This window comes from Tursiops truncatus, chromosome 13, assembly GCF_011762595.2.
Source record: "Tursiops truncatus isolate mTurTru1 chromosome 13, mTurTru1.mat.Y, whole genome shotgun sequence".
Taxonomy (NCBI): Eukaryota; Metazoa; Chordata; class Mammalia; order Artiodactyla; family Delphinidae; genus Tursiops; species Tursiops truncatus.
In genome coordinates, this window is record NC_047046.1 from 24,670,588 (window position 1) to 24,687,305 (window position 16,718).

The window sequence follows — 16,718 nt, forward strand, 5'->3', positions numbered from 1 at the left end:
GTAGCTTAAAATCAGCCAGGTGAGAGTAATGACACCATGGAAGTTGGCAGCCTCTACAGCCGGCCCCCACCCCAGCCAGATGTTAACATTCACCAGCCTCCTGCAGCAGGTGACCCCCGAGCCCGGGCTGGAAGGGCCTGCCCGTCAGGCTCATTCATCGGTGAATGACAGTGTTCACTGGCTGCATCCTTTTAAAGAGCTGTCAGCCTCCTCTGTGACCCCTCAGCGCCTCCCTGCTCTGGCCCTGTGACCACACCTGTCTTTTCTGTTCACGTTCGTCCTGCTTGCGAATGGTTATTTGCCAGATGGCTTCATGCTCTCCCGGGGCAGATTCACGAGAATCAAGCCTCTGCATAGGGGAGCAGCCTGGAGCCGGCTGGTTCTGCCACGTCTCTGTCAGCATGTTGGACTCACGTGCGAATCTGCTCCAGCCGGGCCTCCCGGGTCCCCGCCTGAGGACAGGCCCCATGGGGCTTGTTCAGGAAGCAGTGAGGGACAGAGGCGACTGTGGCCCTTCCTCCCCTGAGGTCACTTGGGGACCGCATTGAGCAACCCCTGGAGGCTAGAGTGGCTCCCCCAGTACCCACATCCGCTGGCCGCATGCTGGCTGTGGCTGGCCCCGAGGCACCCCAGTGCAGCAGCTCTCTGGGTCCAGAGAACCCCAGGGGGCCTCCTGCCCTAGAGACCGCCTTGCAGGGGAGAAGGGAGCAGGGCCTGGACAGATTGGGATGAAGGTGGGGATGGTAATCTGGGCTCGACCTTGCGCGTCCAGCCTGAGTCGTGGGGCCTGTGGGGGCGGCCCACAGAGGCAGGACCGAGGGGTTTGGGGGGGCCATGGAGAGCTGGGCCGGCTGGGCGAGGTCCCGGGTGCCAAGCCCCACTCCCAGCACCGCCTGGGGTAGACGTTGCTGCCAGGGCTCATCGGGGCCTCTGCAGCTCCCATGTCTGCGCACATCCTCTCTGCCAGGTGATCTGCTCTTCTCAATGTCCCTGCACCCCGCGGAACATCTGTATCCCGCACTTACCAGGAGCTTCAGGGCAGAGGGACCTCCCCAGCCCGCATCCCACTCAGCGCCCAGGCCCGCGGGTTAGTTAATTTCCTGAGCGCATTAGCCCCACTCCTTACGCACACGTCAGAACCCAGAGGGGTTTTTAAGACGCAGGTTATTATTGTTTTAAGGGATTTCTATAATCTGAGAACTGAAAAACAACTTCTCCACGTAGCAAGAACAGGCTCCAGGGAGCTGGCTGAGACCACGGGGGACCCTCGGTAACCAGCACAGACAACTGGCCTGAACAACACCGAGAAAGGCTTCTGTGCTAACAGAACTCGGGGACTGCCCCCGCCCCCCCGCAGGCCCCTCTGGCTCTGACAGTCTCGTGTTTTGATAGATCTGAATACAGTCCGCTAGGGAAGGGAGCATGGTCATCTGAGGGGGGCCCCCCGGATAGAGCAGAAGGTGGCCCTGTTCCCTGCACGTGGCTCCCCACTGGACACATGTCCTCAGATCCAGAGACCCAACTCAGGCTGGCCCGGGAACCTGGGCCACAGCTCACCCTGACCCTGTCTTCATCACCCCTAGTTGGTGTCTCCTCAGCTCATGTATTTGCTCTAATTTCATGAATAAAACCACAGTCACCCAGAGGCCCTGGGCCTCATGTCCTGAGGTTTCTGCTGAGGCCAGCCCCAGGCCACAGCCCCACACACCTTTTCGGGCCTTCGGTGACCCTGGGAAGGCTGACGGCGTCCTGGCTGAGGAGGCCCAGAGCCTCCAAGCCACATGGCACAGCTCCATGTTCCCCAGAAGCCATAGCCTCTGGGCCTGTGTCTCAGGCTCCAGGAAACCAGCTCTGTAGCCAACTACCAGCCGCTGGGGAAAGAACAGTCTGGAACAGCTGACTGGGGCAACCTGTAGTTCTTGGGCGGCTTCCCACCCCGGCCCTTTGTTTACTGCCTGCCGGCTCCAGGGACGCCCCCTCGGCTCCTCTTTCAGCCTCATCTGCCCAAAGGCAGGACCTCAGGAGGCGAGAGGGGGCCAGCCACATGCAGCCCCAGTCCTGTGCGTCCTCAGCTGGACAAGCTGGTCCAGTTGTGGCTCCCTTGTCTGCAAAGCCAGACGACAGATCCATGGCTCAAGGACAGGATGCAGTTCTGACATCTGCCAGGCGCCTGTGCTTGGTGCCTGCAGGGCCTGGGACTCTGGGGCTGGCGCTCCGATGGAGGGGGATGCCCAGCAGTGGAGCTTAGACCCTGGTCAGCCCCATGGCCTCCCCTGTGGCCTGGGCCACCCTGCCTGGTTTGGTGGCTGGGAAGGCTGTGGGAATCGCACAGGCCTGCAGGGAACACAGTGCCCTCCTGCCATTTCCTGTTCTTCTCACAAGAGACAACCACCCAGCCCCCCACTCCCCATTCCTGCTCAGGCCTCCCAGGGCCAGGCTGCAAGTGCCTCTCAGTACCGAGGGGTTTTGGGGGGCCATGGAGAGCTGGGCCACCTGGGCGAGGTCCCGGTGCCAAGTCCCACCCCCAGCACAGCCTGGGGCATCAGGATGTGGCATCACCAAGGCCAGAGACCACACTGAACCAGGACAGAGGAGGCGCTGGGCAGAACTGTCACCACGCTCTCCTCTGATGCCCAGACCTAGCAGGCTGGCCTTCTGTAGCACAGCTGACCAGGGGACCTGGCATTGGGCACCACCAGCCCTGACACAGCACATGTTCCTCCCGGGGCATCCCAGCCCCTGCTGCAGTGGTGTGGGGCCCAGGGAGGGCAGGAGGTCTCTTCTGGACAGCAGGGAGCCCATGGGGGTGGGAAACCTACTGTCCCCAATGGTTGTGGAGGACATGGATGGAGACACTGCGTGTGACTCCAGCCTGGATTCAGTGAGACCACAGCCATGAGCTGCTGACCAGCCGGCCTCTGGCACGCCCTTCCCCTGAACCTTGTTCCTGCTCCTGCCCAGTGCTCTGTCCCCAGGCACTGTGACCCCGTGGCCCGGTATCTCCTGCCGTACTGCCAGTCTGGGGGGATGGGCTGGCCCAGCCCTGGGAGTGATACGGGTGGTCACAGCTGGGGGGGGGGGGTGAGGTTTCGAGGACGCACTCAAGAGGCAGTGACGCGAAGACAAGGGCTTGGGAACCAGAAGCAGGGCCCCACCCAGCTTCTTCATCCCCCTGCTTCACCTGCAAAGGGGGCTGAGAGGCTTGGACCGTGCTGGCCAGGGCGAGCACCGGGAGAACGCTGTCAGCCACCGAGTACCTAGCAGGGTGTGGGGTATGTCAGCCACCCTGACAACATCTGGGGCAGGATAAAGCGCCAGTTGCCCCACGGGTAGGAGCAGTGTTCCCAGGGTCCTGCGGAATTCCCTAAACCGCGTCCCGATTGTACGGCGGCACCAGCACGTGTAGGCATCCTTCCTGAGAGAGGCTCTGTCACTTTGATCAGTTTCTCAATGGAGCTGAGACCCCGGAAGACTGCCCTTGCCCAGCCCCAACCCCCTGCTGATGGAGCAGCCAGGGTTATAACGGGCAGCAGTGGCCCAAATATTACTTCCTAAGGATGAGCATTTCTGAAATCCATCTTGATTGGCCACAAGCAGAGGTTCCCCACTGAGATGTCTACCCACCCCCCCCCCGCCCTGTCCCCAGCTTCTCGTGTCCCTGCAGGAACTGGCCACCTGCTGCCCATGGCTCTCCAGCCTTTCCTCCAGGAGGGGTGGCCTAGGGCTGTGCCCAGGGGTGCAGAAGCTCCCTCTTGCTGAACAGTGTTAGGCAAGGGTGTTAGGGCCCAGGGGGTCGTCGGTCTGGTCCCAGGAGGGCTGTTTGCACTGCCATTGCCTCCCGTGGTGGCAGTGATGGTCTGCAAGCCAGGCCAGGCCTGCTCGCTCTTGCATCATGCTGTTTGCTAATTTCCCGTCAGTGACTGACAGCAGGGGGGCTTGGATCACTCCAGCAAGATTTAACACAAAAACAAATAGAAAACAGTTCTCATTTCAGCTGAAGCTGAAAAGGACTGGAAGGACTGGGGCTTTAGAAGAGGCATGCTCCCTGGGAGCGGGAGCGGTTGGAGGTGGGGGGAGGTGGGCGGATGAGGTGAGAGCAGGTGGGACCCAGAGCCCGGACCTCATCCTAGGCTGCCAGCCTTCCTCCCTGGGCCTGGGCATGACATGGGGAGCTGGGAGCAGGACACAGGAGCTCCAGCCCTTGCAGAGCAAGTGCTCCAAGTGTGGCTTTGGGAATCTGGGAGTCAATTCTAACTCAGTCCCCCCCCCATCCAAAGTTACGAGATGCCCACTGCCCTCGTCCCACCTGCCCGGGGCTCTACTGGACGCCTGTGGGATCAGGAATGGTCCTTTCTGGCTCTGAGATCCTGTCGGTCATTGCTTCTGAGGCTCAGTGAGAACAGAGAGCAGAAGAATGATGTGTGTTTGGGGTGCAGGGGCTGGCTGGCCACACAGACTCCCAGGGGACAGCTCGGTCAGGCGGGCAAAGTCCCCAGCCAGGGCATGAGCGTGTTTTGGTGCTGGGGTGGGGCAGTGACCTGCCTGTGTGGCCCCAGGGTCATCATGTGTCCACCTGTGGTCCATCTGGGCTGTCTGGCTCCTGAGAACTCGCAGCACGCCGAGGACAGCACGGCTGTGTCAGTGGAAGGGGGGCGCTCGGTGGAGCACACTCGTCCCGAGGCACCCCGGTCCCAGCCCCGTGCCGGGCACCATGGGGAAACGGTGGGGCCCAGGGCGCGGTCCTTCCTCTCCGGGGGCAGGTGTCCGGGTGGGAGGACGAGGGCAGGGGAAAGAGGCTGGGCCTCAGGTGCTGTCACGGACCCTGCACACAAACCTCTAAGCCCCCCAGGCGGGCTGCCACACTTGCTACTACTCTGGGTCACCCTAGCCCCCTCTGAGCCGTATACTTTGGGAGACTGGGGACCAGCAAACAGGCTGCCTGGAGAAGGTGGGTGCTGAGCTTGGGGCGGGGACAGGTGGCGTCAGGCGAGGTGGCCCGAGGCTGAGCTTCCGCTGTTTCTGGCAGGTTCAGGATGGGTTTCAGGCCATTAGGGCCCGAGCACAGCTTCTCCGCAGCCTTTATCTTGTTTAAACAGCCCTACTGTTTGAAGTGGCAGGCCTGGCTGGCGCTGTTACTACGAGCGTCACAGCTGTCACTCGATGGGGGGCAGCGGACAGACAAACGGTGCCTCTGACCTCTGGACCCGTCGGAACACACTCGCACCCCAGTGAAGCCCCATCTGTCACTGGCCCAAGGCCTGCAGGGCTGAGCCTCCTCCTGCCACCACCTGGGCTGCGGCAAGCCAGCCCCTGGGAGGTGAGAGGCGGTGGTCCTTTGCTGAGCCCCCTTCTCGTGCCTGGGGAGGGGGGCCAAGGGCTGTGAGCACCAGGACTGTGGGGCGCGAGGTGCACCGCCCCAAGCACTAATTCCTCTGTGCTGCTCGCTAATCCCCACACTCTGGCCGCAACTTCCGCGGCCCCTCGGGCTGCTCGTCTGCAGGTGGCGCGGAGGCCAGGGGTCAGGGCGGCAGGAGCTGGGGCACCGACGGGGACACACAGTGGAGTCGGTCCTGGGGTCGCCGCACAAACCCCGGAGTTTGGAGGAGGAAGATGAACCCCGAGCCTTCATCCCCGGCAGGTCAGGGGGTTCCTGATGGTTTTAAAGCCAGAAGGGCACCTGCCTGTAAACCCTTTTTCCCCTCGTTTTGCTCCACGATGGCGCTGAGGCGAGAAGGGACACAGGCCACTGCCGGCGAAGGGCCAGGACGGCACGGAGCCTGCTGCGGGGAGCGGGGGAGGCCCGGCGCTGCCAAGTGTCAGGGTCCTGGTTGGGAGGAGGGGAGGCTGGGGGCGCAGGCGGGCCCCTCCTCAGTGGCCGTGTCCGACTACCTGGACAGGCAGGACACGCGGCGCCGGCGTCCTCTCACTGTAACCCCTGCACACGGCCGCCTTACCGACCACCTACATCCCGCACCATCCAGCCCTGCCTGCCGTGGCCCCGCGGCCACCAGACCACTCACCCTGCCGGGCGCTGGAGAGAGCAGCCCCCGCAGACCGGGTGGCGGTGCTCAAAGCCACAGCAAATCAACAGAAGGGTTCCAGCTGGCGACTGGCTACTTCAGGGTGGCTCAGGGATGCCCTTGAGAGCCCACCCCTCTGCCGGGACCCAGGGGAGGACAGCCTGGTGAAGGCCCCACGCGGGGATGAGTTGGGGCCAGGCAGAAGGTGCCGGGTCACCCCGCTGGGATGGGAGCTGCTGGAGGGCTATGCACAGGGCAGCGAAGTGACCCCAGGTTGCAGAGACACGGAGCAGAGGGAGAGGTGGGAAGGAGATTCCAGGTGTGGCTAGAGGTGCCGTCAACTGGACAGTTACAGGTAGAGCCCATGGCCCGACTCCGGGACCCTGGCCTCTGTCGGGGTGTTGTGTCCACTCGTGGGTACTGCCTCCCCTGGCAGAGGCAGCCAGACAGTGCCCTCCCTCCATGCCACCTGCCCCAGCTTGCTGGCTTGGCACTGGGTGGTCAGTGCACGTGTGTCCGCTCCTAGGGCCTCAGTTCTCTTAAGCCAGGATTGCCCCTTGCTTCTCTCTGTGTTTCCGAGGGTGACTGCTTGACGTCCAGGGAAAGGTGCCGGGCGAGGCCGGGCTTGGATCTTGGACGCCGGTGTCGGCGGTAGGGATGCTGGGCCTCCAGCTTCCTGTCACTGCCTGTCGACCACGTTTCTACCATGACTCACTTCCCGACAGCCCAGAATAACTGCCATCTCCTGGTCGGCAGGACCTGAGACTCTTGGGTGAGGTCAAGTCCAAGGCCAGCCGAGGCAGCCATGGGGGCTTGGCGTGGGGCTGCCTCAGGGCTCCTCGCTCAGGCCCCCACTCCTTTCAGCCTGACCCGCTCACATCACCCAGGGAGCCCTAAAGCTGAAGTGAGCCAGGGAGAAAGGGGGTCAGACAGAAGATGGGGGGTGGGGCTGGTTGAGTGGGCGTCTGGTGCCAGGGGTCAGAGTAGGGGATCAGGGCCTGCACTGGGAGGCCTCTGAGGTCCCAGGGACACGAGAGGGCGGGGTAGGAACATGCTGAGGGACTGGAAGGGGGACGGGGTGCCGAGAAGCGCCGTGGCTGTGCCTGGTGGAGGGGAAGGCGGCGGCGGGAGGGGCACGGGGAGTGAGCTGCCTGTGCGGCAGGGCCGTGCCAGTCGATCTTGGCCTGGGTGTCCCGAGGGCCCCACTGACCCTGGGCAGCCGAGGGGGAACGCTGCCCACCCCAGAGAGAGCAGGGGGTGGGCGGCAGCACCCCCAGCTCGCCCTGTTGCCCCCGCACAGGCTGCGGCACCACCCACTCTGTGCCGCCCGTGCAGATGAGCCCCGGGGACAGTCAGGGGCTCATCGATCCATTAGCCTCATTAATCAATTCTCCATTCTGGCGCGGCCAGCACTTAGGCTTGTGGGAGGAAGAAGTGAGGAGCGCTAACCAGGTTGGTCTGGACTTGACCCCGGTCATCCAGCTCTGTCCCCAGGCACCTCCCCGTTGCCTGAGGCCAGGAGCCGGATGGGGATGGCAAGGACCAAGGGGTGGCTGTGGCCATCAGAAGCTCTCTTTGGGGCAGAGGGGCCTGGGCAGGCCAGGCTGGCCCTCACAGCCCCCATTTCCACATCCATAAACGGGGATGTGGGGAGAAGCCCTCACAGCCACTGCTCTGAGAGGAGCAGAGAGCTGGACCTCTGCACATCACAGCAGCCTCCGCGCAGAGGAGGAGCAAGGCCCAGAGCCTCCAGGGGCAGCTGTCGAGGGCGAGGCACCATCCTTCGGTAACAATCCCACCCCCGCCCCTCCCACTGGGAGCGCCACCCACCCAGGGCACTGCAGGCAGGAGCCGGTACCAGAAGGACCTCCCCTCTTCCCTGCCCACTGCCCTGCCCGCCAGGGAGAGTGAGATACCCTCAACACCCGGAGGCCCTCCCCCACTCTCAAGAAGTAGACAGTGATGGACAGTGTGGTCTAGCCAGCCAGCCAGGGCTGGGCCTGTGTGCCCCTGTGGAGAGGGACACCTGGCCCAGCTCAAAGATGGAGCGTCTCCTGCCTTCAGTCTGTGTTGCTGTGCTGCTGTACGAGGCCCGAGGGTGGAGGCTTCCTCCCCAGTTGCCATGGAAACTGCATGCTGAGTGTCTGAGTATAAGCTCAACCAAGGGATGGGAGCAGCTGCTGTCACAGACTCTCAGTGTTAGGAAGGGCCCGAGGGGCTGCCCCACTCCTGCGCTGGGCAGCGCAGAGGGCAGCTCTGAGGCCTTCTCGCCTGCATCTCCCTGTGGGCGCTGGACCACCACCACATCTGCTCTCTTGTCTGCACAGGGCTGTAGTGACTCCATCCAGGCCTGGGTGAGTCAAGCACACAGGCCCTGCCCTCCTGCAAACACTTCCAATGAGGGACGCGATACTGGGGGTGGGGGTGTGTGTGTGTGGAGAAACACAGGTTCTGGTGACAGTGGGGAGCCAGGGCTGCCTGGGGAGGCCCGAGCGTCCCATTCCCATCCCTGCGGGCGTGAGAGGAGGTCTGAGTCATCTCCTGCACCGGCTCTGCACTGGGCTTCTGCCAGGACAGCGCGGCCATGCTGCCTTGCTGCCCGAGGCCTCCAGCTCAGTCTGGGGCTGTTGCTCTGCTTCTTGCCACCCCACCCTGTTCCCAGGGAGCCCTCCTGCCTGCACCCCGCAGCCTAAGGGCAGACGCAAGCCAGGGCCTTGCTCCCCTGAGCCACCCCCACGACCCGAGACAAGCTGGAGCCCCAAAAGGGAAATAAGCTCCGGAAGGATAAGGACCCTCGGTGGACGAGTGGGGGAGCTCAGGGCTTCGAGCCACTGGGCAGCCTGAGGGCTGGGCCCGGCCTCTTCCCCGCAGAGCCCAAGGCATCTCCCAGCAGGGCCCCCTGAGCACCCCCAGGCCACACTAGACTTCTCTGCAGCTTTGCATGAAGATAAAGACACCCCTCTCTCACCCACAACGACCAGCCCCCCACTTCTTTGGTGACAAAGAATAAGCTATTTCCCTGAGCAACCAGTGCCGTCCTCGGAGGGGTTTTACTCTGGAGGTGCAATCCTGTCTTCACACCTTTCCACAGTTGCAGGTGCATCTAACACAGGCCCCACCACCCCCACCCCTGTGCACCTGCCCTGACCTCGGGACCTGGGTGTGACGGGAGGGCCCACTCGCCCTCTCCCCGCTGGAGAAGGCTGGGGATGTCCAAGCCCGGCTCCCCCGGCAGGGCTCAGCGTGGGCCAGGGAGGTCTCGGGGGCTCCTCCCACCCACCAGGCCCAGAGCACAGGGCTCTGGGCCTCACCTGCCTCCCGGGCAGTGGAGGCGGGGAGGGCAGTCAGCACCGCACAGAGGACGACCCCAGACTTCCCTCTGGGACGTGCCGCTCGCTGGGTCAGCCGCGCCTCCGCACCCCTCGAGCCACACCACCACAGAGGGAGCAGAGGCTTGGCTGTTACCTTGTGAAGGTGCCAGCTCGATACCCAGCCCCGGCTGGACCCTCCCCCTTGGCCCATGCAGCCAGGGTGCTGCCAGGAGGCCTCGCTGCCCGGTCCCGCCCTCGGCGCCCGTGGAGCCTGGCACCGTTGCCCGGGTGGGGCCTGGAGGCTGAGCCTCAGGGCTGGCACCGTCGTGGTGAATGGAGCTCATTCATGTCCTCAGCCCGGCCTCCCAGCTTTGCTTCCAGCGTTTAAAGGTAAATTCACAGTTCTCAAGAACAAACACTCCACACGCTCCTGCAACAGGCGGACCTGGGCTTCCCAGGCCGAAACGGAACTGAGAACTCGTGTTAGGGACGAGCAAGCTGAGTCCCAGGGCGGGACAGAGCCTCCCTGGGCTCTGAGCCCCAAGCAGCCGAGCCAGCGCCACGGCCCAGCCCTGCTGCATCCTCTTCCCCCGCCGGCTGCCCGCTGCGGCCCCAGGCCTTGGCCGTGGCTGGCTTCCCGTTGCCTCATCCTAGCCTCACAGGGCCCCTGCTCCAGGCCACCTCCCCTTTTATCTCTGAGTCATGCCGTGACGGCCGCTCTGGTCACGGGTGCCCGGTGTGGAGACTCAGCTTTCCAGAAGCGTCACGTTTTAGCCCCCAGCCTCGGGAGCAGGATCCCTAACAGACCGCGCTGTACGGGTGAGGAAACTGAGGCTCAGACAAACAGGAGCTGGCGGCTGGCAGAGGAGGGGCTCTGGCCCTCGTTGGCCACTCCACGAGCTCACCTCTCCTCCGTCCTCCTCACACCCAGCAGGGCGCCTGGAGCGCCTCTGCCCACGGAGGCTGAGGAGGGGTGGGGGGTGCGGGCCTAGCGGTGAAGGTTGCTGGCGTGCCGGCGGGCTGGGGTTTCCGGGTCTCCCGGGCCCTGGGGTTTGGGCCGGTTCTGGGAAGGGCTGAAACCTTGACATCACCCCCACTTTATGAGGTCTGGGACTGGAGCCTCTGCTGTGCCCAGGGCGAGCCGAGCAGTCAGCGTTTGGGTGGCTCCCTTGCCTGTTGGGGAACCCGTGCTCCCCTTTTGTAGAGTGCAGGGCTGGACTTGGGCGTCCACATTTGGGGCCAGTGCCCGCCAGCCAGCCCGCGAGGAAGCCAAAGGCAGCCCTCTTGGCCTATTAAATCAAGGAAATGGGTGCTCGCCTGGCAATCGGTGCTGTCCTGTGCCCCTGCAGCAGTGAGCGAGGGGCTGAGTGGGTGTCACAGGTTCTGGGCAGCCGTTGGGTCTCCAGGCTGAGCAGTTATGGGGCCCCCAGAGCAGAGGAACCAGGCAGAGCTGGGAGCCAGCAGCCTGGAGGGAGGTGCTGGTGGCCCTGGGGCTCAGGATGGCAGCTGAGCCGGGTCTGCAGAGTCCAGCCCCCTCCCTCTCCATCCCACCTCCCGCAGAGGCTCTGTGCCGGTGGGGAGGGGGGCAGGTCTTGGACAAGAGGAGATGAGGTCACCCCAGTGCCAGGGTGCCGGCAGTGAGTGGCATGCAGACTGTCTGCTGGGAAGGCAGCCACAGGCCGAGGCCCAGCAAACCTGGTTCCTCTCAAACCAACACTGTGTTGCTCCTGCAGCAGTCCTGGTGCTGGGTGCCGTGATCGTCCCCATTTTACAGATGAGGACACTGAGGCCGGGAGAGGAGAAAGGACTTGTCCAAGGTTCAGCGAGCCCTGGTGGTGAGAGCGAACCCCAGGCCGCAAATCTGTACCCATAACAGGGACACCTGCCCTTTCGTGACTCAGGGGAGCCTTCATGGGGGACCAGGGCCGAGGCTCCCCTTCGCGCCCCAGCCCCGGCCTCCTCAGGATGTTCCAGGAGCCGGTCTGGTCCAGGCCACCACGGGTGCTGTCACGTGGCGGTTGTGCTCAGGGTAAAGGCCTCCACCACTGAGCTCGGCACTTAGCAAAGATTCCAGTCTCCGAGCAGCAAGCTGGAAGGCCCTCAGAGGGGGGTCACCAGCTGCAGCCCCTGGGGAAAGTCCAGTCTGTTCGGTGAGGTTGAGTGTATTCGGACGTGTCCAAGCGGGAGCTTTCTCTGCAAATGGCTGAGAAATGACTTGTGCGCCACCCTGGGGACTGTCCGGCTGCCTCCCAGGGTCTGACGTGTGCTGTTACAAATCACTGGTTCCTGCCCCTTCCCGAGCATGGGATCGCCACCGCTGCCCAGGCCTCTGACGGGAATCGTCTGCTCTGTGTCATCTCCGTACACGATGTTTCTCACTGTGAGCAGCTCCTGGAGAGAGCTGGGTGGGCACCAGAGCCCTGGGTGGCATCGCAGGCAAGCAGTCGTGGGGTATTTTCTCCTGGGAGGAGCAGCTGCAGAGCTGAGGGCGTGGAGGGCCTCCTGCTGGGGGAGCGCTGGGGTTGGTGCAGACACGGGGTCCTCACCCAGCCCTGGGAGTCGCCTGTCCAGGGCCCCATCCCCTGTGTGAGGTGGGTGGCCTCCCCGGCTTGCAGCGAGAGGATGTCTGCGTCAGGCTGGTGGAAGTCATGGCAAGACAAGGCGTGATGGGCAGAGTCCGGTGACTCCAAAGCTGCCCCAGCTTCATTCACCCCAGGGCCCGGTGGACCACACGAGGACGGGGCCCAACCCTGTGACCCACAGCACCAAGTGGGTAGAGTCAGAACCGGGTGCCAGGGAGGCGTCGGGGAGAACGGGGCCACAGCTGGCCCCCAGGCTGAGCACACCCTCAGGACCAGGGAGGCCCTGAACGCAGACCGAGGGACTGGGGTTCCATCCTGGTGCCCGAGCACCCCAGCCGTGTGCGGCAGGAGGGGGCGCCGGGGTGCGGGGCTGGGAAGAGGAGTCGTGGAGGAGGCCACGGAGGGCGAGCCAAACGGGGAGGGGGCCCTGGGGGAGGCCCTGCCCGTTGCGCCTTCCTCCCGTACGCACACTGTTGTGCGTGCTTCTCACGGTTTCCAGAGTTACAGCTCAAAACAGCACGTTCCTTTCTCAGTGATCTGTGACTCAGGTGTCAGCGTGCTGCTCGGCCCGCGCGCCCATGCTCGGGCTCCTGCTCGGGCTCCAGGAGCCTGCACAGCAGTGGGTAGCACCAAGGGGCTCCAGCTCCCCCTGCCCGCCTAGTGCCTTCTGGGACGGCTCCTCTCCTGGCTGAGGGACCTCTGTGTGGTGGGTCCCGGGACACAGTGCCCGCTTCACCGCGCTCACCCAGCGGCTTTGGGGGAGAGCAGGTGGAGCTCCCAGGCTCCTGTGTTTGTCCAGCCCGGCCAGTCAGTGCCTCCCACGGGCTCCCTGAGCGCTGCCCGCCTAAAGGATGGCCTGTGTGGGTCCCCACGGTTTGTCCCAAGGGAGAGGGAGGGAACAGGGAAACCTGAGCCCCACCTGCCTGGAGAGCAAGAGGAGCCCCAGGTGTGGGCAAGGGCCAGACTCGAGGGGCGTCTGTCTGTCCTGCTCAGGCCACACAGCAGTGCCCGTCCTGCCGGCCTCCTCTGCCCTCTGTTGCCTGGCGAGGCTCGGAGGGACATCTGTGGGGTAGAGGGGCCGGGCCCTGGGGTCTGAAGTCAGCCTGGGGTGCGCTGAGCAGGAAGGGCAGACGCAGCCTGTCGGGGCCCTGGGGCCTGCTCCACGCAGGACATGGCAGCTGAGCTCTTCCCACGCACACATGCCCTGGAGGACCGACCCCTCTCGGCACACGTGCACTGTTTCAGCAGGAGCAGCTGGCCTGGATGCGGGAGGCACCTGGCTCTCACCCCCAGTGACCTAGCAGGGTACATGGAGGCAGGCCCAGGCCCTGTGCAGATGCTCATCCCAGCACCCCTGCCTGGCCCACCCATCCTTGAACGCCACTCCACACCCAGGGCTTGGCCTGGCCTGGCCACTGGCCTCTCGCCTCTGGGGCCCCGTCACCGGCACGAGATCTGGGACCTGCTGGCGGCCCTCAGAGCCTGCTCAGCAAGTGTCTGCTCAGTGGATTAATGAATACATGCTAATGGCCACATCTATTATTTATCTGATGTGAAATCTGGGGTCAGAAGCACAGCGTCTGATTATGACGTCATTCCCATGAGATACGACAGCTCTGCTGGTCCCTACCACGCAGCTTCCGGGAATCCGTTAGCGCTAATTACTACCCAGTAGAATGTAACATTCCTGGACCACCACTTAACTGCGTGTGGCACGTCGTCCGCTCCTCCAGGCACACCTGGGGGTCCTGCATCCTGTTTCTGTCTGCAGAGGGCTTACCCCACCCCGCACACACCCAAGACCTGAGGCTGCTCACTTTCAGGGCGTCTGTTATTCCTGAGCTTGTTCTAAAGAAGGCACAGGGTGGGTTTCGGAAACGGGCCCTCCCCGGTGGAGTGCAGGACCTGGAGGCAATGTCTACGTTGTGGTGGGGGCGGTGGTTCCTTCTCAGCACTGATGCTGTCAGACCATGTATCTGAGAGAAGGCAGGTTCTGTGGGAGAGCAGGGCTTCGTGGGGCCTCCCCCGGGCACTGCCACCCTGGGGCCAGCAGCACTGCCCGTCCACCTTGGAGGAGCAGCAAGCCTAGAGCTCCTGGCCGTGGGACTTAGAGCACATTTCCTGCCTCTCCAGGCCTCAGTTTCTTTATCTGCAGAATGGGGATAGGAAGGTGTGAGGGTGGAGCAGGCCGGTGCCTGTGTCCACCCATCAGCACCAGCTGCAGCTTCCCTGTTGTTACCACATCGTCAGAAAAGTCCTTAAATCCGATACCTCCGATCTATACCGGCCCCACACTTGGGACGCTCATCTCATTCATTTTACTTTCAAACACTGGGCAGCTTTCACCAGCAGCAGGAGTCCCTTTAGAAGTAGGACGGTCAGTTGTGCGTGGGAGTCAGACGAGGGCCCTGGGTTCCTTGAAAACCCAGAGGCTCCACGGCAGGGTCACGGTCCTCAAGGGGAGGTAGAGAGGGCCAGGGCCACGCTCTGTGGTCACGGTGCCTCCTGGCCGCCGTCCTCGCGTCCTCTGTGCTGGTGGGGGCGGGGCGGCCACGGGATCCTCCACGTGGCCTTGAGTGAGCACACCGCCGGCAGGGGCCAGGCCTGCCCAGCTCTGCCCTGCACCCTTGCTTTCGTGAACACAGGCCTCCCCCTCGCGGACTCCAGTGAGGACTGATGCCCTGCCTGGCAGGATGGAGGCACGGGGCCAGCCAAACCCCAGCAGGCGGAGCTGACTGCCGGGGAGGCTGCCCGCGTGCTGCCTGCGGGGGATGCAGCGACGGTGCCCCCATGGGAGGCGGGGCTTGCCCGTGCAGGCGCGGGGCCCCAGCCGGCAGCCCCGAAGCCACGTGCTGTCAGCGACCACGGGGGCCAGAGGGGGCCAGCGGAGTCGGAGAGCACAGGGCCAGCTGGGGCCTGGCGGGGAGGGTGCTCTTGGGCCTAGCAGGGCCAGGCCGTGCTGACCGCCCCCCCTCCCCCCCCAGAGCCGGATGGCGGAGAGCCTGCGCCTCTTTGACTCCATCTGCAACAACAACTGGTTCGTCAGCACCTCCCTCATCCTCTTCCTCAACAAGAAGGACCTGCTGGCGCAGAAGATCCGGCGCATCCCACTCACCGTGTGCTTCCCCGAGTACAGCGGCCAGAACACCTACGAGGAGGCCGCCGTCTACATCCAGCGGCAGTTCGAGGACCTGAACCGCAACAAGGAAACCAAGGAGATCTACTCCCACTTCACCTGTGCCACCGACACCAGTAACATCCAGTTCGTGTTTGACGCCGTGACCGACGTCATCATCCAGAACAACCTCAAGTACATCGGCCTCTGCTGAGGAGCCAGCGTCGGCTGTGGCGAGACTGGGGCATCACACCCCGACCCGCGCTGGTGACCAGCACGGGGGCAGAAAACGGGGGCCCGGAGCGTGTCCCCCGCCCCGCCTCCTCGGCCCCCACGTTTCCGCAAACATGAATATGTACGGATAGATCGCTAGGTAAGTAGACACACTTGCGCACACACACGCACACACACACGCGCACGCTCTGCAGACAGCAGGCTCCCCGCGTAGCTGAGGTCCTGTGAAGACTTGAGGAGCTGTCACCAAGTCCACCCCGAGCCCCTCCTGCCACATAACCCTGCCTTCCCGACGTGGCCCCACTCTGCATGGGGGTCCGAGGGACCACAGGGAGGGGCGGCCGGCTACCTGGGAGGAGACCCAGAGCAGGGGCCACGCCGCCCCACGTGCGCGCTGGGACCGGGCACCAGGCCTGCGACAGCACTGACCAGCCCTCCGGCCACTCACAGCTCTTTTTAAACCGCTTCAGAATATGCAGCAAAACTCCACATGGTGACACGCGTGGCGCAACTTGTCTCAGACCAGGCGAGCTGGGCGCCAGCTTTTCTTCTACGAGTCGGACGTTTTATAAACCGAAACCTGGTTTTTCTCCTCTGACATCCTTTTTCTTTTCTTTTTTTTTTTTGGCCAAATCTCGTGGTGTTTCGCAGAAATACAGAAAATTTCCAATGCAGTTGAGTATTCTTTTTTAAATGCAGATTTTCAAAACCTATTTTTTTTTTCGGGTGGTCCTTTTTGTGTCTGGCTTTGCTGAGTGTAAAATTGTTACCTGGACAAGTCTGTCCCTCTGCGCCCGGCAGCAGCCTCGGCGCCGAGTTGTACATAAGCCCGTGCAGCGTCCTGTTGTTACTGGTGCGGTTTCCGCTTCGTTTTTCTTTCAGAAAATAAATGTGATGTATTTAAAGAAGGTCCTTCACCCAGGAGCGAACGAACAATAGCTAAATGTCTTGGTATTTAAAGAGTAAATTACCTGTGGCTTTTCTGCAAGTGGAGGAAAGGGAGGCCAGAGGGCAGCCTCGACTCCTGTGAAGGCTCGGCCGCCTCGCAGCCTGAGGGAGGCCCTTCCTGCCCAGGGCCCGGGGCACTGCCACCGCCACCGCCACGTGGATTACCTTGGCTGAGGGCCGTGTGCAAACACGAAGGCGCCGCCAGAGCCCTTGCCAAACCTCCTCTCGGCCTTTGGTACCCTGAGCCCGAGGTTGGTGTGAGGAGTTACAGCCAAGGACTTTAAGGGATGTCGAGAGGGAAAGAGGAGCTGGCGATCGCACGAAAGTCCGAGATTGTCTACTTTACGAAAATAAAATATCCTGAATGAGCCGAGCCTCGTCCCGAGTGCTGTGTGCGTGGACGGCATGCAGGAGGGTGGCGGGGACACCGTCCGTGCTGAGGTTCCTTTTTCTCTCCCCGCTCCCTCCACATGTTTAGGAAAAACCATTTTGAAATGAATGTCAAGAA

The 16,718-nt window shown here is 63.2% G+C and overlaps 2 protein-coding genes across 4 annotated transcripts in view; one reads left to right on the top strand and one right to left on the bottom strand.

Annotated features, from left to right (window-relative positions):
- GNAZ (G protein subunit alpha z) overlaps positions 1–16,576 on the top strand; it is a 42,212-nt gene extending 25,636 nt beyond the window's left edge. For both annotated transcript variants that reach the window (XM_073790335.1, XM_033837282.2), the window contains one exon: positions 14,898–16,576. In XM_073790335.1, coding sequence (XP_073646436.1) covers positions 14,898–15,242 — 345 coding nt within the window. In that variant the 3' untranslated portion in view covers positions 15,243–16,576. The remainder of the gene's footprint in view (positions 1–14,897) is intronic.
- RSPH14 (radial spoke head 14 homolog) overlaps positions 1–16,718 on the bottom strand; it is a 61,985-nt gene that overhangs the window by 34,387 nt on the left and 10,880 nt on the right. The window lies entirely within an intron of this gene.